This window comes from Callithrix jacchus, chromosome 5 (assembly GCF_049354715.1).
Source record: "Callithrix jacchus isolate 240 chromosome 5, calJac240_pri, whole genome shotgun sequence".
In the NCBI taxonomy this organism is placed as follows: Eukaryota; Metazoa; Chordata; class Mammalia; order Primates; family Cebidae; genus Callithrix; species Callithrix jacchus.
Genome location: NC_133506.1, coordinates 58,328,085 through 58,348,521, shown reverse-complemented (window position 1 = coordinate 58,348,521; position 20,437 = coordinate 58,328,085). Strand labels below are relative to the sequence as shown.

The 20,437-nt window shown below is 60.5% G+C and overlaps 2 protein-coding genes across 4 annotated transcripts; both read right to left on the bottom strand.

The window, feature by feature from the left end:
* Positions 1-1,668: 1,668 nt before the first annotated feature.
* OGFR (opioid growth factor receptor) lies at positions 1,669-10,234 on the bottom strand. 2 transcript variants are annotated; one of them, XM_035299148.3, is made up of 7 exons: positions 9,011-10,234; positions 7,992-8,060; positions 7,280-7,358; positions 5,427-5,505; positions 4,590-4,656; positions 3,603-3,751; positions 1,669-3,052 (listed from the first exon to the last, which is right to left on the bottom strand). In XM_035299148.3, the coding sequence occupies exons 2-7, from the start codon at positions 8,052-8,054 to the stop codon at positions 1,993-1,995; spliced, it is 1,497 nt and encodes a 498-aa protein (XP_035155039.3). In that variant the 5' UTR covers positions 8,055-8,060; positions 9,011-10,234; the 3' UTR covers positions 1,669-1,992. The 2 variants fall into 2 exon arrangements, with proteins under 2 accessions (XP_035155039.3, XP_002747815.3); XM_002747769.6 differs by having other exon boundaries at positions 10,063-10,234.
* Positions 10,235-14,044: 3,810 nt separating this feature from the next.
* Positions 14,045-18,778, bottom strand: MRGBP (MRG domain binding protein). Of its 2 annotated transcripts, none has more exons than XM_035299155.3 (5): positions 18,588-18,778; positions 18,149-18,270; positions 16,000-16,081; positions 15,621-15,695; positions 14,045-15,298 (listed from the first exon to the last, which is right to left on the bottom strand). In XM_035299155.3, the coding sequence occupies exons 1-5, from the start codon at positions 18,733-18,735 to the stop codon at positions 15,111-15,113; spliced, it is 615 nt and encodes a 204-aa protein (XP_035155046.1). In that variant the 5' UTR covers positions 18,736-18,778; the 3' UTR covers positions 14,045-15,110. The 2 variants fall into 2 exon arrangements, with proteins under 2 accessions (XP_035155046.1, XP_035155047.1); XM_035299156.3 differs by having other exon boundaries at positions 14,185-15,283.
* Positions 18,779-20,437: the final 1,659 nt, after the last annotated feature.

Genomic DNA, 20,437 nt, shown 5'->3' with positions numbered 1-20,437 from the left:
GGTGGCGGCGGCGTCGGGGCCGGCAGATTGTGGCCGGCTGGAGGTGGATGGGCGGGAGGTGGGCGGCCCCTTCCCCTTCCCCGCCCCCGCCCGCACAAGCCCCCCATTCAGCCGGGCCCACCTGGGCGGGTGAGAGCTCCCCTCTTCCCCCTGCCCCGCGCCGCCGCCGCCGCGTCCAGCCCACCAGGGAGAAAAAGAGACGCCGGGCGGCGCGTTCTCTCTAGCCGCGGGTTAAAATTATCCCGGGCCTGGCGCGCCGCACACTCGCAGCTTTGAGCAGGAGAGAAAGACGCTCTCTTCTCCCCTCCGCGCCTCAACCAGAGTGTGTGCGTGGGGGTGGGGGCCGCGCTGAAGGGCTCCCTTCAGGAAGCGGGGAGGAGGCTAGTTCTCGAAGCCCCAGACCCTCCTCGGCGCTGGCGCGGCCCCAGGGCCCCAGGCCCAGGAAGACCCGGGGAGGCTGAGTCCGGATCCTGGCGCAGTCCGTGCCCAGCACAGCCCTGGTTCCTGCTCCGGCCCCCGGTCTAGAGCTGCCCGCGGGGCTGGGGATGGCCCCACCATGGACCTGGACGGCCGGGTGTTCAGTCCGCGTCAGCTGCCACTGGCCAAGGCCAGACTCTCGCCCCAGACTCAGTCCCTGGAGAGAGCAGAGCAACGACCCTGGCAGAGGGGAAGAGCACCTCCTCCCCGGGATCCTGAGCCTAAAGGAAAGGTGCTGGCCGTTTCCAACCGGCTCCTCACTGCAGGCACCTTCTTCACCCACTCCAGCCCCACAGCAGCCTGGACTGGGGATGCTGGATCAGCCAGGCACTGCCCCAGTGACGGCATTTCTAGCCTTAAGTCCAGTTCACGGCTTCAGTTTCCCTCCGTGGCAGAAATCCCCTCACTGAGCCACACTGGAGTTGAGGCAGCAGGGGTTCCACAGCTTCCCCGCCCAGCAATAGGGGATTACTGAACCTGGGGTGTCTCCCTCCCAGTGACTTCTGACTTGTGTATCTTGGTGCCACCAGATGGGAGCTGGGCACTTTCCCTGAAGTGGTGCCAGGGTCCACAGCTTTAACCTTCCCACCCAGGGGTACCCAGGGTCCTCCCTGTCCTCCACTGAGCAAAGGCAAGTGTCCGGCCCTTGGAGGAGTCCTGAGCCCTCCTCTGAGGCTCCACAAAAGCCCCTTACAGCACTGATGTAGAAACGTAGGTAAACCGGGAAGGGCGGGGGGGTCCTGGCCCAGGGTGACAAGGCCAGACTGCAGGGAGGGGCTGCCCTGGGGTGCACCTGGCTCCACCAGACCTGAGGGAGCCCAACTGAGGGTGCTGCCAAGCCTGCCGGAGGCACAGCACCGCACCCAGACCACAGCAGGTGGAAAGGCCTGGTCTAGACCCCGCCATGCCCAGCCACTGCCCCCAGCCCACCTCAGGGGAGTCCCCACTCAGCTTGAACAGGTAGCAAAGGCCCGCTGAGGGACCGTGGTCCCACCTTCGCGGCTCCGAGAGGCTGCAAGCTGCACACCTGTGCATGCCCGGGCACAGTGTGGGGAGCCTGTGCCACTGCTGTGCCCCCATAAGCACTGCTGGAGCCACGTGAGGCGGCAGCTGGGCCAGGTCACTGGATGGACATTGGCTGTGACACCAGCCCTGCTGGCCACCACTGGGACCCCAATCCATACCAAAGACTCAAAGTCAAACGAGTTTATTCAGAAAAGGCCTTGCTTGGCACTTTTTTTTGGACTAAGAAAAGCAGCCCTGCCCCACCCCACCCCACCCCAAAAGGAACAATTTACAAAGACAGGGGTGCAGGGAAGAGCTGGGCGGGGAAGACACAGCCAGGCCAGGCGACTTGTGCAGGCCGTGGCCTTCCCTGAGGGTGGGGCCTCGCACCTGCTGGTGGCTGCTGCATCAGCCACCACAGGAGGACGGCACTGCAGGTCACTCCCGAGGCCCTGACCCCTGCAGCAGGGCCGTGAGGCCATGCCGCCGCCGAGATGGACATTCCTTTCCTTAAGGCTTCCCGGACTTGGGGGAAAGCCCTACCTCTGCGTCCTGCACCTCTGCTGCCTCCCCTGCCTCGGCCGGCTCATCCCCTGCAGGGCCTGCAGAGCTGGGGCCTGGGCCCTCTGATGGGCTCCTGGGGGCACCTTCTTTGGGCCCCATTGTGCCTTCTGTGTCCTCCTCAACCCGGTTCTCAGTGTGTCCAGCCTCGGGGCACCCCAATGGGGCAGGGGACCTGGCAGGGTCCAAGGTCTGGGTGCTACCCTTGGCCACAGCAGCACTGTTCCCCGCACCCTCATCTACCTTCCTTCGCTTCCTCACCTTGTCAGCCACCCTGGCTTCCCGGGGTTGGGGGCAAGGCTGCATGGCCTCCCTGGGGTCTTGGCCGCCCACTTCCTGGGTCCCCATCCTGAGGCTGCCCTGGCTGAGGGCACACCCCTCCAAGTTCAGAGCGATCTTCTCCACCTCCGAGGGAGTGTGTGTGCCTGGCTCTGTGGGGGGCTGCTCCCGCCGGCTCTGCTCCAGCTTCCTCTTCTTACTCTCTTTGGGGCTGGGGGGCTCCAGCCCATATTCCCCATGGCCCCCTGCCTCATCCCCCTGGGTTCTCTCCAGGGGTCCCGCATCCTGGGGTTCCACGCTCAATGGCTGGGGCCCCTTGTCCACCCTGTCCCCACCCTTGCTGTGCCCTGGCCCACAGGTCCGACCCTGGGTGCTGGCCTCGTGGACAGAGTCCCTGGGGTTTCCTTCTTCCTCCGCCTTCCTGGGGCCCTGGAGCAGACAGGGCAGGCAGCTAGGCTTGAACCTCCGAAGCTTGTCCCGGGGACCCCAGACAAACTTGCTGCGGGGCCGGAAGTGCTTCCAGGCAAAGTGCACCAGTTCCCGGCGCTGGTGTCGGCAGCGCACGGCGAACATGAAGTAGTCCAGGGCGCTCTGCCGCACGCCTGGCAGCTCTTGCCGGACAAGCGTCTCCTCCAGGAAGAAGCGGGCCAGTGGTGCCTGGTAATGCTCGAGGCCCAGCTCGCCCAGCGACTTGAGGATGCGCGTGATGCGGAGGTTGTTGTGGTTGTGCCTGTGGGAGGTCCGGGGCAGCAGACGTCAATGGCCGGGGCCCCCCACCCAGCTGCATGGGGGTCTCCACACCCCGGCCAACCATCCAGTCTCTCTCCCCATTTGCCTCCCTGGGCCCAGGGTAGGACTCACGCCATCCCCATGAAAATGGCCTGTGGGCCCTGGACACATGAGGGTCAGGGGGGATGCCAACACATCACCTAGAGGGTGGCTGTCACCGAGATTCCCTGGTGGGGAGGAGCTGGGTAGACAATGGCCACAGGGGCCTCGATCACCCATGAGAGCGGCTATACTCTCGATCACCCCTCCTTGCTTCTCTGTACTGCGTGCAGATTCTCGATCACCCCTGCTTGCCACCTCCCAGGCGCAGCAACAGCCTTCTTTACCTTCCCACCAACCCTATTGGGGAGGGACTGCCCAGCCCTCCAGGCAGCAAGGAGAGCTTCGAGCCTTTGTGGAGCTCTTCCTCCACAGCAGGAGGGCTCTGTGACCTGCCAGGGCATGGCCCTGTTCTGTGGGGGTGGGGGCAGGCAGGGGCAGCTGGGCCTCACCAGTTCAGGTTCTGGAAGCGCCTCTGGTAGTTCTGTGCTCGACCCACTGTGCCTGTGCCTCGGTCCTCCAGCCGGATCCCATAGAAGTCCAGCATGAGCTCGTAGGCCCGGACAAGTCGCTCCTGGATCTCCCTGGAGCTTTTAAACACCTGGAAAAGCCCCCCGGGAGATCTCAGGCACCATCCCCGAAGTCTCTGTTCCTGGGGAGCGTGGGGGGCCACGCACATGCCGGGCCTTGGCTCCTGACTCATTCAGAGGCCTGGACTCAGACTTTATTTATTTTGCTTTATTTATTTTCTGAGACAGAGTCTTGCTCTGCTGCCCAGGCTGGACTGCAGTGGCGTGATCTCAGCTCACCACAACCTCTGCCTCCCAGGTTCAAGCGATTCTTGTGTCTTAGCCTCCCGAGTAGCTAGGACTACAGGCTCACACCACCATGCCCAGCTAATTTTTTTGTATTTTTAGTAGAGACAAGGTTTCACCACGTTGGGCAGGCTGGTCTCAAAGTCCTGACCTCAGGTGATCTGTCCACCTCAGCCTCCCAAAGTGGCCCCCAGCTGCTGCCCTCCCCCCAGAGAAAGTCACCGGCCATGGGAAAGTGCCAGGAGGGGCCCCTCAGCTCTCTAAGGGACAGCTCTCTAAGGGACAGCATCCCTTAGGGACAGATTCCAGACTTGGGTGACCCCACTGCAGCCCAATCCAGCGGTGAGAAAGGCAGGTCCCGACACTCGGGTCTCTCAGGGGCTCAGCCCCAGACTTCTGCATGGGGACAAACGGCCTCAGAAAGTTGAGTTTCTCTAGATGCTTGGTGGGACGAAGACCACTCCGGAGGGAAGGTCATCATACTGGAGGCTCTTTCGGCCCTTCTGAGGGGCCCCTGAGGGGGCACCAAATGCCTGCTGTCAGATGTGACCCCATCTCTGCAGATACATGGTTTGTCCTGGCCTCCCCATCTCCCCTCCAGCCACACCAAGGCCTGGAGCTCACCTCGATCTCCCTGAGCGTGAGGGGCTTGGCATGCCAGTTCACTCCCGGTTCTCGAAGGGGAAACAGCCTGTGGGAGAAGAGGTATCCAGGCAGAGGGTTCAGGAGAGCCGCTTCCAGCCCTCTGGCATGTACTCACTGGGTTCCCCTCCTCTCTTGGCTCCCAGGCTCAACTCCACGAGGGACTGGCCGGGTGGAGGAGCAAGAGTGGGCGAGCGCAGGTGAGCGCAAGGGCCCAGGATGGCTGGGAAGTGACTCAAACAGCAAGGGCCCTGCGGCAGGGCATACCGGGCACAAGGGGCACACAGGACACACTGGGGCCTTCCCTTCTACTCCTCACTCTTCCTTCTCGTGTTGTCACCTGTGACACCACACACCAGCAGAGCCTCCCTGTGAGCTCTCAGAGAGCTGTCCCCAAAGCAGAGCATGCTGTTTCCAGGGCCACACTGTAGGTCTTCAAGATGCGTGCCGTGAGTCTCACCCCAGCGCTATACCGGGACCCGGGCCCGGCCCAGTCAGATGCAGGGACCACTCCTCGAGGCTCACAGAGGCCTCCTGGCACCAAGGCTGCCCCTCTGGCAGGCAGGGACCCCGCTCTGCTGCTTCAAGGAATCTGTGTGCAGCCCCTCTGGCCTCCCTGGTGATTGTCAAGAGCCCAGATTGGGAAGCCAGAGCCTTCCGTCAGCAGCCCCTGCATGCCCAGTGATGTCCACCTGTGTCATGAGAACACCACTTCCAGGAAGGACAGAGGGCACTCAGTACACACCAGGCAGAAGCGTGGGGAGGGCCCCTCCTGCTGCTACCTTGCCCACCCCGTGATTTCCCCTTCCCCTGACTCACCACTGGATATAGGAATGGTTGTCCTCAAGGAGGTCATAGTTGTCCTTCCAGTTCTGAAGAATGTCCTCAATGAAACAGCCTGGGAGCCCCATGGGGACAAGTCAGCTGTGGAAGCCACTCTGCCAGCCTCAGGAGGATGGGGTGTGGGTTGGGGGATGGGGACGGTGTGCTGCCAGCAGCTTCTCCGAGCTATTTTCGCCCCTGTCTCCAGAGGCTCTTCAGGTCCGAGGTTCAACAGCACCGCCCATCCCTCCCCCTCCCACGCACAACCCTTGCCCTGCTGGACCCGTGAACTGGCCCCTCACTGCTGACTGGCAGCAAACCCAAGTGAGAATGCGGAAGGCTCTCTGAGGAAACCATTGGTCTCAACCAGGACCCGTCTGTGCAGGAAAGGGCCCCAGTGCCTCCCACAAAAGCCTGGTCAGTCAGCCACAGAAATCTCTCCTCAAAGTCCCCAGCTGAATCTAGTCCCATGGTGCGGCAGACAATGCCTCCCGAGATGGGGGCCTGACAGTTACCCCGTGTTGCGGCTGGCACATCTCCCGAGATGGGGGCCTAACAGTCACTCCGTGATGTGGCCGGCACCGTCTCTCAAGATGGGGGCCTGTCACCCTGTGATGTGGCCGGCACTGTCTCCCCAGATTCGGGCCTGCCAGTCACCCCATGATGCAGCTGGCACCATCTCCCAAGATTCGGGCCTGACAGTCACCCTATGCAGCCACCCAGTCTCTCTGTCTCATGTTACAACGTGAAAACAGCCCTGGCAGATGCATAACCAGGCGTGGGCACGTGCCTCTGAAACTTATATTAACACTGAAATGTTAATTTCCTATGATTTTCAAGTATTAGAATACTGTTCTACCCTAATTTTTTCTCACCATTAAAAAATATAAAAACCATCCTTGGCTGGGTGCAGCGGCTCACGCCTGTAATCCCAGCACTTTGGGAGGTGAGATGGGATCACAAGGTCAAGAGATTGAGACCATCCTGGCCAACATGGTCTCTACTAAAAGCCTGCCTCTCCTAAAAATACAAAACATTAACTGGGCATTGTGACACGCATCTGTAGTCCCAGCTACTCAGGAGGCTGAGGCAGGAGAATCGCTTGAACCTGGGAGGGAGAGGTTGCGGCTGCATTGAGCCAAGATCGTGTCACTGCACTCCATCCTGGCAGCAGAGCAAGGCTCCATCTCAAAAAAAAAAAAAAAAATCCTCAGCTCTGGTTTACATGTGGTTTTCATGAGGTTGTGGCAGAGTTCAGTGGTTTCCAGAGAAACTGTATGGCCTGAGAATCTGCAAATCTTCAGTCTCTGGCCCTTTAGTTACCCATCCCGACCCCAACACCACAGCAGAGGCTCCATCTTGACCTGAGCACCACGGCAGAGGCCTCATCCCGACCCCAACACCACAGCAGAGGCCCCATTCCGACCCGAACACCAATGCAGAGGCCCCATCCCAACCCCAGCACCACGGCAGAGGCCCCATCCCGAACCCAGCACCACGGCAGAGGCCCCATCCCGACCCCAGCACCAAGGCAGAGGCCCCATCCCGACCCCAGCACCAAGGCAGAGGCCCCATCCCGACCACAGCACCACGGCAGAGGCCCCATCCCAACCACAGCACCAAGGCAGAGGCCCCATCCCGATCTGAACACCACGGCAGAGGCCCCATCCCGATCTGAACACCATGGCAGAGGCCAGAGACTGGGGGTCCTGGAGGCCCTCTGGTCACCTCCAGGAGGGACTGTGGGGCTACCTGAAAGAATCACCAGTGTACCCCAAAGCAGACCCCAGTGGATCACCCTGGCCAGACAAGGATGGAAGTGCTGGCTGCCAGTGGGTGGGGGCACCTACCATTGGGCAGGAAGTGGATCTCATTTCTGTAGAAACTCAGGTTGGGTGTGTCCCCATTGCAGTCTCGTTCCACCAGATCCTGAAGAGCCAGAGAAAGGGGACAGTAGAGACCCATCAGACACAAGCTGCCCTGGGGCCCTCTGGGCTGTTCAAGGAGGAGCAGCTGCAAATCCAGGCCTGACCCAAGACCCCAAGAGCCTGCCTGGCTCCTCACTCTCGGAGGACAGCAAACAGTCCCTCCAAGCCCCAGGGACCCCCCTTCCCCATCTCGCCAGCCAGGCCAGCAGAAGGTCCCCTCCTCAGCACCCTGAAGGCAGCACAGGGGTTTCTGTGAGATTCAGAGGTGTGGAGGGCAATGGGTGAGGACAACCACCACCTGCAGGAGACAGGGCTGGCATGGGGGTGCGGATGCCAGGTGGATGGCATCACAGAGGTCACACGTGTGCATCACGAGGCTGGCACTGTGGCCATGTCTGCAAGGCAAGGATGTGCTGAGTCTCAGAAAGGCAGGGGGATGCCCCTGGTCTCCCATGAGAGGGAAGGATGCGGCTGTGTTTAGGCCCTGCACCAGGCTGCTGCCCCAGGTGGGCTCTTGCCCAGAACTGTGGTCTGGTGAAAGCCAGGCACACTAGAACCTGGGACATTCTGCCTGAGGAGACAGGCCGGCGGGAGGGTACTGTGTCCCGGGGCAGGGGCAGGGGCAGGTACCTACCGGGTAGTTGTGCCGGTACCTGCACATGTCCTGCATGGCTCGCCAGTTTCGGGACCCTATCATCCTGGACTGGGAAGAGAAGAGATGGGATTAGGACCCACATGGGAGTCCTCACTGTGGTGAGGGCTGCAGGGGCCTGGGCCAGCTGCCAAGGAATTGTCTTTAAAGGGTGGGGTCTCATGGCTCTGCCCTCTCATTCTCCCACCCTGGCTCTTTTTCGGGGTTCCCAGCGGGGGCAGATTTGGGCCTTAGTAAAGCTCTCCAACACTGCACAGAAGCAGAGGGGGCTGCAGTGGCCGGGTGGGGCCTGCTCCTTCTCTCTGTTCCTGGGGATTCCTGCCTTCCACCTTAGGGTGGCCCCTGATTGACATGCCCCTCCCCTGGGGTGTGGCTCTGATCTTCTCCTCCTCCTAGGCCTGCTGGCTACCCCCACCCTGGCTTTGCCTCTGTTTTGTGACCCTGGGGACTCCCCCTGCTCTGTGCTCTAGTCACCAGGCTGTGCTCCTTTGGGCAGTGGCCTCACCACCTAAAGCCCCAGGAGGACATCCAGGTGCTTCTGGCAGAGTCTAATAAATGAATGCCCTTCCCTGCCAACCCCATGCCTCACTGGCCACAGTGAGGTTGGACCGAGTCTCCAACCTCCAGCCCTGTCTGGGATGGCTTCTCAGCAAGTTGTCAGGTTCCCGTGATGCCCTAAGCCCTTCAGTCCCCACCTGTGGTCATGCATCAGGAGGCTGAGCAGAGGGCCAGAGGGAACCAGTGATGAGGTGATAAGAGTGGGGGCCTGGAGCTGAGCCCTGCTCAGTGGGGTAGGGCAGGAATGGGAGTGCTTGTTCAAGGCAACACCTGGGACCCAGGACCCTCAGGGAGCACTAGAAGCGGGGTCGGGAGGCCTGGTTGGTCACTGTGCCCCTGGCTCCCCGCTGGGCTCCAGCTGGAGCCTGGTGTTGCCTCTCTGCCTGATTTCTTTCTTCCCCCGCCCCCACCTCGAGATGGAGCTTCATGCAATCACTACTTACTGCAACCTCTGCCTCCCAGGTTTAAGTGATTCTCCTGCTTCAGCCTCTAGAGTAGCTGGGATCACAGGTGCCCATGCCTAGCTAACTTTGTATTTTCAGTAGAGATAGGGTTTCACCCTGTTGGCCAGGCTAATCTCGGATTCCTGACCCCTGGTGATCCACCCCGCCTTGGCCTCTGAAAGTGCTGAGATTACCGGCCTGCGCCACTGCCACCAGCCTCTCTGCCTGATTTCTAAACAAGGCCTGACGCTGTGGTTCTCTCGCCCGGCCCTGCCTTGTTTCAGCGTCTCCCTCCTAGAGCCAGCGGGACCCTCCCTGGGTCAGTCCTGGAGGCTGGGTCCTGATGGGCGGCGCAGTCAGCCCACAGGTGCATACACGACACCGCCCAGGACACAGTGAAACAGCCCCACCAGGGTCCAGGGCAGGACGCTGGGGAAGGGCGAGGAGTCCAAAGGGGAAGGGGCGGGGCTTGGGGACAGAAGCCACAGCAGAAGGCAGTAGGGAAGAGGTCAGGGGTCACAGGCGCCTGGCAGGATGGATAGTAGGGGTCTACGAGCAGTGCATCGAGAGAGAGGTGGAGGAACTCCAGCCGGGCCAGCCGGTCAGAGCCCACTGGGGGTCACAACGTCCTGGGAGACGGAGCCAGGCTGTCCCCCTGCCCAGCCTGCCTCGCCGCTGCTCTCCGGGCAGGGCTCTCTCACATGCCCAGGCGCAAACGCAAACGGTGCTGGGTGCTCCCGGGGGACCCACGCGGAGCCAGAGCTGCAGACACTTCCCAGCCTTCCACAACCCGGACAGCTCAGCTCCGCGACCCCGGGCCCGCCCGACTGCGGGAGCGCGCGGTTCCCAGCTGGCAACAAAAGTAACCGGCGATGACAGGCGGCAACAAAAGTAACCAGCGCAGGCCAGGCAGTCCCGAGCTCCGGCAGGTGCAGCGGCTAAGCCTCCCAGGCCCGACCCCAGGCCTCGGGTGGGGGCTGCGGGGCCGCCGGGAGGGGGTCCCCTCCACGCAGCCGGGGACCCCAGGCCTCTTCCGCGCCGCGGGGCCGCACCTGGAGCGCGCTGGGCCGCGCCGCCCGCGGCTCCTCCGCGTCCTCGTCGTCGTCCCCCGCGTCCTCCGCGCCGGCGGCCTCGCCGTCCTCGTCCTCCTCGTCCTCCTCGTCCTCCTCCCAGGTGGAGTCGCAGTCGGGATCGTCCATGCTCGGCGGCGGCGGGGCCCGCTCTGGAGGCGGAAGCGAAACCGAAAGCGGAGGAAGCGCGGGGGGCGGGGTGGGACGGGCGGGGGGGGGGAACGGCCCAGGCTCCGCCCGCGTCCGCGCGCAACGCTCCTCCTTCCTGGAGAAGCCCCAACGTCCGCCCGGCAGGATGCCCCTCGCCGAACGCCCCCCCCAACCCCTGGGTGCCCACCCAAGCGGATTAGCCTCACCCAGTCTTGCAAGGATGCCCACCCTAGGAGATCTTCCCGAAAATGTCCTCAAGGGCTACCCGCCCCCCAGAGGACGTTTCCCCGGAAGATCAGACAGGGTACCTCGGAAGGATGTCTTCCTCTCTCCCCGCAGAGAATCCCCCCTTCCAAGAGAAATACCCCCAGAGGATGTCCCCAGCCGAAGAATGTCCCCTGGAGGGACCGTGTGTCCACAGGGGCCTGTCTCTCTAGGCTGGATGTGTGGGAGTCCCTGTCCCTCTGCCCCCTGCGGCTGGGGGCCACACTCTGCTCCTGGAAGCTGTGGCAGACCCCTGTCCCTCCACATGGCTGTTTTCTTTTCCAGGCCACCAGGGGTCTTTCTCTCCAGGGCGCCGAATCTTATATAAGGCAAATGACATGGGCAAGCTGTGACTTCCTTCTCCTTTACCGTCTTCTCTCTGTTGTAAGAAGGCTCCTGGGGGGAGGACCACACCTTGCCTGGACCGCCAGGAGGTCACCCCAGGGACTGTTCAACACAGGGGACATCAGATTAGTGCCTCCTTCAGGCCCTCTCCATAAGCATTGCAGATCTGGGGCGACACAAAGTCACTTTCAGCTGCAGTTTCCAGCACCGTGGGTCCCTTGCTCAGCCACCTTTGACTTCTGCTAGCAGATAATGGCAAAGTTGGGGACCTTTTAAAATAAAAATCAGGAGCGGCTACCCCAGATAGAATTCTTCTGTAACTACTATACCACTTAGTTTCAAAAAACTTAGGTAAAACTAAATCTGGGTTTTGGAATTGGCCATGAGGATAGCTTCTGGCAGAGTTGTCCCTGGAATGACAGAGGTGGAAAGGTAGACTGGGCCCCACCCAGCACCCAGGGGACACTGCTATCTCCTAGCCTTGCAGGCCTGCTGGCAGGCTTCAGGCTGCCTGGGCCTGGGAACCGGTGACAGTCCTTGTACTGTGTGCCAGGGACAGCCGTAAATGGAAGTCTTCCAGTCTTGGCCATGAGTACAGGTTAAGGACTCTCTGGGTGCTGGGTGCTAACCTTTGCTGACCTGTTGACCGTTACTAGCAGGTGCAGTCTCACCTGGCTGGAACCTGTGTACATGCATCTCACTTTCTAAAAGGACAGTGGTGATTCCTGAAGTTTTGGAGCTCTGAACATTTCTGCAAACCCGCTTACTGCAGTGGCCAGGGTAGGTTTCCCGTGGTGCCTGTGAGTGAGCTGCCTGACCTTCTTGTTAGATGATTTACAGCTGGGATCTGGTTACAGTATCAGGATAGAAGGGGGCCTCTGATTGGGACACTGATGGGTGCTGGGCGGTTGGATAGGGCTTGAGTGATCTGAGACTGGGGTGGGCAGGCTGCCCCCTTCACTGCCCCCAAGAAAACAGAAAGGCATACCGGGTGTGGATAACATTGTTCCAAGGGACAGCGTTCCCACTGCTCCCAACTGTCAGCAGGACGACAGAACCACCTCTCTAAAGAGTATCAGAGACATTGCCCAATTTCCGTTTTACAAACGTCACCACACCAAATTGCTGCTTTAGTTACTTCTGTGTAGTGTGTGCACGAGCACGTGCAGAGCTCCTGTGGGCTCTGGGGACTGTGCGACAGAACTGCTTCCTCAGAGCGGCCTCTGCAGTCCAGTGACGCCTGTGTGGCTCCGCATTCCAGATGGGGTTGCTGTGGAGGTCGGGCAGAGGGGCTCTCTCTCTGTCACACACACACACACACACACACACACACACACACACACACAGCTCCCAGGCACCCAGGAAGGGCAGTGGCCTCTGCACATGTAGAGGGTGATGTGCCCGGAGCAGGCGCTGCTCACAGCTAAGGAGCCCAGCAGAATTTTGCTTGGCTGGGGCTTGGATTACAGCCTTCACAACTTCAGGCGAGACCATCGGCAGCCATGTGATTTCACCCAGCCACGCCTTGTCCTCAGTCAGCCAGCCAAGCCAGGAGCCTCGCTGCCGCTGCCCTGCTACTCAATATTTCTGTGCTGTTATTTGGGGAGCAGTGGAGTCCAGCCTCCTTTCTCAGTTACCTGTGGGTCGCCCTAGGTGTGCCAGGCAGGGGAGTTCAGATCACGGCCACTTTCAGCCTTTACTGAGCCCCCACTTGAAGCTAGCAGTCTCTGCCCTGGGCATCCTAGGCACAGAGTGAGGCTGAGGCTTCCAGGCTTAGCATCAGCAGCAGCTTCTGACCCATTCAGACCCACTGCACAATGTCTCTCCTCTACAGCAGCAAGTGCCTGAGCGTCCGTGTGCGGGCCAGCCTCATGCCAGCTCCATTTTCCTTTTCAGACTCAGTTTCAGTCTGCACCTTCTACATGACATGGTGGGGTATGCGTGACATAAAGCCCTCAGGTTACAGACAGGAGCCTCAGGATAAGGAGGGGGCACACACAGTGCTGACCAGGGCTTGAGGCCACATCGCTCTCACCCTGACACTTGGGAATTTGATGTGGCTGTCCCACCTGCCAGCAGAGTGTGAGCTGGGCCTCCCCACAGGGAAGCCAGGAAGCTCACATGAGCCCATCAGGGCAGCGCGGCACCTGACTTCAACCAGGCAGGCCTCTTGTCCAGAAGGGGAGGCCCGCAGCGGGGGTTGCTGCTTGCCTGCCCAGTGGGCTCACTCTGCGGGCTCTCCCTTTCTCCTGGAAGTGCAGCAAAATGTAAACAATCATTGAGATGAGGCAGGTTTATGAATTCCGCTTTCCCAGCACATTCTGAGGTCACTGGAGGTGCGGTTTCAGATGGAGGTTTAGAATAGTGAGGCTGGGTGGAGAGCAGGGACTTCTGGCCATCGAGTGCTGACCCATTAATATTTGCCCCCCTTTCTTTCCCCTGCTGCTTCTGGACTGTCTCGGGCCAGGTTGCTCTCCTGACCAAGACTCCAGGGCAGGACCTATCACAAAGCACTGACTGAGGCTGACCCTGAAGGAGCAATGGCATGGGCAAGGGGGCACCACCCCTCCCGGCTGCAGGGCTGAGAGTTTGGGGTGTGAGTGGAGGAATGCCAGGCGGGCTGTCCTTTGGTCTGTGAATGTGGGGCCCTCCCGGTGCCCGTTCTGCACGGCAGGCTGTTACTGCAGGCCTGTAGATTTGTCCCAGCTCGATAGAAGGCACACACATGGCCCCCCAGGCAGTTATTCTACCATTGGGATGCAGCTCAGGCAGGCCATGGGCCAACAGCTTCCTGCGGCTGTTCCCCCCCAGAAGTGACAGTGGGTTTGGGTGCAGACTGGGACCCATGCTGGGCGAGTGCATCGCACAGGGTTCCTGGCTTTGCCCCTTTTGTGGGTGCCTTGTGATCTGCGTCATGGCGAGGAACTCCAGGGACCGATGGCCAGGAACATTCCCAGGTGGTGGAGGTGGCTCCATTGGCAGAGAAGCACCATCAAGCAGAAGACACTGGGGTGTGACGGCTGGCCGGGACGGAGCTGGTCTTGTCGCTCATGGAACACTGGACTTCACTGTGACCAACCTCCCAGCAGTGGCAGCAGCGTTCAGCAGGAAGACACCTGACCTCCGAGGGCCCACCCTCTTCTGCCCTGCTAACATTTTGTATTTGAAGTGCTTGTCACAGTCCACAAAATAACCACTCAGAATGTTACCATTTTGTTTATATATATTGTATGGAGTGAATGTTACCAAGTCAAGTGTAAGCTTTAGTTACAAACCTGGGAAAAATAAAACTTCCTACTGGAGGAAAAGTTAACTTACTTTGGTATCAAATTCACACACTCCAGGTTGGATTTTTCTCTGCTTTAATGTCCGCAGTCACACAAAGGTGGCATCTCAGTGGCACTGGGGCAGCCGCTACCTCCTCACCAGCCCGACAGCTGTACCTCCCACCTCTTACCCATTTGGTCTGTTTGCAAGTGACTAGAGCATAGAAAAATAACTGCTACAAATTCTCTGTATCTGGAGTATAAAAACTGACCAAGAAGTATCTCTTAAAGCAAAACATCTCAGAAAAAATACAACACAGGTTTAACTTCTGTAGTACTTTGTTCATATAAAACACTAGTAAAATAGGCTTCTTCAAAATTAAATAGTGAAATACCAACCAAATTATATACATTGTTACAGTACAAGTGAATGAGGCAAAATATCCAGTTTTTAGTTTCCCAGGAGGGGCCATCAGTGCGTGGCATAGGGGGTGACAGGAAGGTCGTGTTCTGGTGTCACAGTCAGTGCAGAGGCTTGCAGCGGGACAAACAGCTGGAAAGAACTGAGCCACGCAGGGAAGACCAGCGGTTCCCTTGAGGAGGAGTGAGGTCATGTTTTTATTGCTTGCTAATCCGAGGTTTCCCCCTGGCCCAATGCCCCTCTAGGTAGCCTGGGTCCTGAATGCTGCAGCCCATGTGGAGCTGATGCATGTCACCAAGAAGCGATGGGGAAGCCGTGTTGCTGCAGAGAAGAGGACAAGGCTTCAGAGCCCTCTTATCGGAGCTGGATTGATCCCGGCCTTTCTGGTCCACCAGGGTCCCGCACAGTGCAATTGACACACACATTTGCCCGCTAATGACCACATTCACCTGAGAACCTAGGGCAGGCAGGGCTCACAGCATTGGGACGCTGTCACTGTGGCCTGGGGTGGCACTGGGACCCAGTTGACCCCTCAGTGACCAGGCTCTTTGCCCGCTTCTCTGCTGCCACCAGGGCCGAGGGGTCTATGTTCGGCGCCGCTTGGCTGCGCTGGGACTGGAGGGGTTGCTGTTCGCGGTCAGGACTTTGTCAGTGACCCGGCTGCGCTTCCGCTTGTCTGCGCCTTCTTTGCACCCCAAGTCCGAGGAGTTCTTCTCTTTGTCTTTGCTGGATTTTTCTGTTGCTTTCCCCAAACTCCCTGAAGATGAAAAAACTGAGAAACGAAAAATCACTTGGCTAAAAACAGAATATCCAAAGTCTTATTTTTGTCTTCCTGCTCAGTCAGAAAATCTGCATATTCACACACGACCCCCTGAACCCAAAGGCTTCCTCCTGAGCTGGGGGCCCCTGGCGTGTGGGCCTGCAGAGGGGCCTGGTCCTGCTGAGCACCTCCCTGCTGCGGACACTGCACTGCAGGACCCACCCTGTGCTGAGATGACCCGACCGGGGCCTCTGAACCGCAGGCTCTATGCCCACCTGACTGTGCCCTGCCCGAGGGTGGCCTTGCAGCAGGGCAGGCTGAGCTCCACACTCACCATCATCAGCCCCACTGTGGGGGTCCACGTCTTCCTTCATCTCCTCCTTCATCTCCTCTTCTATCATCACTTTTCCTGTGGAGGAGACAGCTGACGTTCACCGAAAGCCCACGGTGGTGGCCGACGCTGGGGGATGGTCAGGCCGGGGACTGCTCCGACGCTTGCTGCCCACACAGGCCTCAGCTTCCGTCCAGCCACTGCTCTCAAACAAAGTCCTCTCCAATCCCGGAGCTCTCAAGACCACCCAAGCGCAGGTGGGGCGGGGTCTGTGCTGGACCCACACCTCCCTGGAGGCCTGGGGTCCTCACCCTCACCTCCCTGCCCTTGGCCAGCGTCTGGCCTTTTCTGATTCCCAAGCCCAACCTCTCCCGTGTCTCACCTTCTCGGACCTCCTGAATGATCTCTTCTGGAAGGACGAAGTTCCTCTCTGAATTCGGGAACGGAAGAATCTCAGATTCGTGCTGATGTCCAAGAGTTTGGTTTAAGAAACAGGAGGGGGCGAGGTGGAGGCCGAAAATAAAAAAAAGAAACAGAAAATGTGGTTGCAACAAGTTACTGTGGCCGTATCACAGCCACCTGGGGGTGGCCAGTGAGTGCACAGTGCTGTGCTGAGGCCGCAGTAGGTGGGGTCTGGGCAAAGGGCATTTCTTTTTGTGGGTAGCACCAGCTGTGGCTGGGCTTTCCAGAGACTCAGGGAGGGCAGGACCAGTGGAAGCAGCCGCAGGAGTCAGGAAGAAGCAACAGGGCGGCATCACTAAGGGGGGCCCTGAGGATGGGTCAGCGCTGGTGACGCACCCTGTGGGCACCGCCTGCACTCCACGGCCTGTGGTCTCACCATGAGACTGCTTCCCCCAAGGCGGCATGCAGAGGGCATGGTGACAGCCCCAGGGAGAGGCTGCAGGTGCCTCAAGTTCCCCTCCGTGTGGCAGGAGCCCACGGACACTAAGGGTGTTGGCTGGGATGCCACAGTTACAGAATGGGGAGACAGGCAGAGCAGGTGGGGCAGGGCCCCGAGTGCCTGCCAGGCACTACCCTCCTTCGGTCACACAGACCAGAGGGAGACCAGGAGCCAGGGAAAGTGGAGCTGGCCAGAAGAGCCCTGGACTAGGAGGTGGATTCAGGAGACAGAGGCTCCGCTTGGCAGTTTGGGTGCTGTGTGGAGCAGGCAGTCGGGCCACATCTGTGCTCCTCAAAATCTCCTGGGCCTGCTGGTCAGCCTCTCGGGTGGACTCCAGAGGCTCTGTATTTCATTAAGTCTGGATGACTCGGACCTCAGCCACACAGAAGTGCCATGGTCCAGAGAAGGTGCCAGCCCCATGGTCTTGCCCAGTCCTTACTGATGCCACAGGCTACTGAAGGAATAAGGCATGGGGCCACCATTCTGGGGCTGAGAGGCCTGGTGGTCTCATGCGCTCCCTGAGTGTCATGTGGGCTGCTGTGCTCATCTGAGCGAGCACCGGAGCCCCAGGGGACATTACGGGCCTTGGAGCTGTCTGTCTTCCCCAGACACAGGCAGAGAGCTGCACCCATCTCTCTAAATCCCAGTGTGGGAGGTATCTGGGGACCAGGCGCCCTTTCCCACAACTGAGAAGCTGCTGACCCCAGGAGTTCGATGACAGACACGCTCTAGGCAGGAGTGGGGAGGACCTTGTGAGGTTAGTGGTCAGCTGCGCCTGGGCCACTAGGCACTGGTCACCCAATGCTGTACCAGCTCAGAACATCCTCAATGCAGGACGTGGCAGCCACAGGGGTGTGAGCTCCCAGGGCCCTTCCAGGGCTGGGTGTACTTCCTCTCCTTACACAGCCCTCTGCACAGCTGGCATCTCTGTCCGCTTTCTACAGCTATGACAAGGAAACCCACTTCACTCGTCCAGTGGCAACCATTCCCTGCCTCGGCAGTGCCCACATCTTACTGGGAGGGCAGGCGTGGCCCTAAGTCCATCAGGGCAGGCACAGACTCTCTTTCCACCAGCAGAGGTCCCCCTCCTCCTGGTGACCTGCCCCGACCCCCACCCCACTCTCCAGCCGCACCCCCTACCTCTTCTGGCCACCCTGCTTCCTAGTTCACCTGCTAGCCCGTCACACGCCAGCTCCGAGCTCTGTGAGGATTGGAACACCACTTGTCTAACTCCCACAGAAGCCACCAAATTCGCCTTGGTGTGACTCGGATAGGGTCATCGTCTGCCTAAAGCACTTCTGGGGCCTCCCAGGAGACTGGCAATGGCCAAGGGCCCCAGCCTCTGCATCCCTCCCTCCCTCCCTCCCGAGTCTCAGCTGCCCAGTCATCTCCCGGGAGGCTCTGGTCCAGCACCCAGTCAAATGCAGGCCGCCTGAAAAGCTGACCAGCCGCTCGCACTGGTTTGTGCTTCCCATGACAATCTCTCGAGCCACCGCAAGTAGCCCGCAGCTCCGTCCAGCAGACCCCAGCAGGCATGGAGGGGCCTCTGCCCAGCTCAGGCTGACCCTCAGAGAGCGGCGTGCGGGTTCGCGCCCCCACCCGGCGGCACAGGGAGGGCGGTCGGGCTCACCAGCGCCTGCATGTCGTACATGGTGCTCAGGTGGTCCCAGATGACCTTGGATGGGACCTGCCGTCCTATGTTCTGGCTGAACTTGTCCCGGATACAAATCATGTGGAAGTGTCGGTTCACACCTGCGGCAGGAGGGGCGGCGGGGCAACCGGTGAGCCGGGAGGACGGGACGGAGGCGACGGGCGGCCCCGGGGAACGGAGGGGCAAGGGTGGCTGCGGAGGGAGGCGGCGGGGCCGGGGAAGCGGAGGGGCTGCTGGGGGCAGGGCTGAGTGCTGCGTGGGAGGGGCGGGGGCCCCGGGCGGGGCCCACGGGAGGGGGCGGGGTCCCGGGCGGGGTGTGGCGGGGAGCGTGGGGCGCGGGTGTCGCGAGCGCTGGCCCTGCCCCGCCCCGCCGGTTGCCCGCCCCGCCCCCACGCGCGTCCGCGGCCTGGGCGCTCACCGACGGGCTTGTGGCCCAGCATGGCGTGGAAAAGGCACACCTCCACCTCGGGGCTCCACACCACCGTCTCCTCCGCCGGGCTGGTGGCCGCCTCCCCCGGGCCCTTATCGCCCGCGGAGCCCCCGCCGCCCACCTCGGCCTCTCCCATGGCCGCGGCGCGGCCGAGCGAGAAGCCCCCAGCGGGAGCAGGCGCGGCCACGGGCTCCGCGCAGGCGCACTGGGCGGCGTGCGCGCGCTCCGCCGGGCACGCGCTAGGACTCACGCGCCAGGGTCCGCGCAGGCGCAGCGGAGGGCGGGGACGTTTCCCGCCCGGACCCGGCCCTGCTCCGCCCCGCGCCGGGGTGCTTCAAACGTGTTTCTCTTAGAAACGCGGCAGAAAGAACACTGCATCCAAAGAAAAAGTCTGCGCTACAAAGAAAACCGTCACAAAAGTGAAAAGACGACCCACAGACTGGGAGAAAATATTTGCAAATCCCGTATTAATAAGGAACTTCCTGGCAGAAGGTATAAATAATTCTTATAACTCAGTTATATAAAGAGTCTAACTATAAAACGGCAACGGATTTGGATACACATTTTTCCAAAGAAGATATACAGATGGGCTGGGCGCGGTGGCTCACGGCTGTCATCCCAGCACTTTGGGAGGCCGAGGCGGGCGGATCACCTGAGGTCTGGAGTTCCAGACCAGCCTGACCAACATGGTGAAAGCCCGTCTCTACTAAAAATACAAAATTAGCCAGGCGTAGTGGCGCGGCCACTTGTGATCCCAGCTACTCCGGGAGCTGAGGTAGGAGAATCCCTTGAACCCAGGAGGCGGAGGTTGCAGTGAGCCGAGATCGCGCCACTGCACTCCATCCTGGGCAACAAGGGCGAAATTCCATCTCAAAAAAAAATCTAGTCTGGCTGTTCCTCAGACGATGGAACCGTCTCCCTAGGAGGCGGCAGCTCCCAGGCGGGCGCCAGCGGCGGTGGAAGAACGCGCAGGTCCAGGCCGGGACCCGCCCCCAGCGCCCCCAGGGTGTAGCTCCTGCAGCCGCCAGGCGAGCGTCGCCCCCAAGCCCGGGGCGGAACCCGCAAGGGGCGCACGGAGCGCGGACACCCGCATTGCGCAGCCGCGTGCAGCGGGAAGGGAGAGAGCAGCGTGGGTGCGGCTGAAACGCTAAGTCAGAGAACTCAGACACCGAAATACACGGCGAGGGAATCCATTCACAGGAAGAGCCAGAACGCCCACGCGCGGTTGCCAGTGACCGGGGAGGAGGGAAACGCGAGGCAGTGCGATGGGCACCGGCTTCGTTTTTGTTTGCTTTTGAAACCGAATCTCGCTCTGTCGCCCAAGCTGGGTGCAGCGGCGCGATCTCGGCTCACTGCAACCTCCGCCTCCTGGGTTCAAGCGATCCTTCTGCCTCAGACTCCCGAGTAGCCGGATTACAGGCGTGCGCCACCCCCGGCTAATTTTTGTATTTTTAGTAGAGACGGGGGTTTCACCGTGTTGGCCAGGCTGGTCTCGAACTCCTAGACCCGAGGTGACCCGCCCGCCTCGGCCTCCCGAAGTGCTGGGGTGACGGGTGGGAGCCACCGCTCCCGGCCGGGCCCAGCTTCTTTTTAAGGAGGTGAAATGCTCCGGAATTTGATAGTGACCACGGTTTCACTCAGCAAAACCCCGCGAATCGTGCGCTTTAAATGGGTGAAGTGTGTGGTACGTGTTAGATCTCAATGAAGCTGCTAAGAAAAAAACAGACCAGAAACCCCACAGTTCCTGCGGAGTGGGGCTCAACGCCCAGGTCTGCTCGCGGGTCGGAGCGCCTCCTGGGAGCAGGGGAAGGGGGTCCGGCCCCCGCAGGCTTTGACCG

Coding starts and splice junctions, on each gene's coding strand:
- OGFR (XM_002747769.6), bottom strand. CDS start 10,209: ATGGACGATCCCGACTGCGACTCCACCTGGGAGGAGGACGAGGAGGAC. Junction 5,506..7,279: donor GATCCACTTCCTGCCCAATG/GTAGGTGCCCCC, acceptor TGGGGCTCCCAG/GCTGTTTCATTGAGGACATT. Junction 3,053..3,602: donor CGCTTCCAGAACCTGAACTG/GTGAGGCCCAGC, acceptor GACCTCCCACAG/GCACAACCACAACAACCTCC.
- MRGBP (XM_035299155.3), bottom strand. CDS start 18,735: ATGGGAGAGGCCGAGGTGGGCGGCGGGGGCTCCGCGGGCGATAAGGGC. Junction 16,082..18,148: donor TGTACGACATGCAGGCGCTG/GTGAGCCCGACC, acceptor CTTGGACATCAG/CACGAATCTGAGATTCTTCC. Junction 15,696..15,999: donor CATTCAGGAGGTCCGAGAAG/GTGAGACACGGG, acceptor TCTCCTCCACAG/GAAAAGTGATGATAGAAGAG.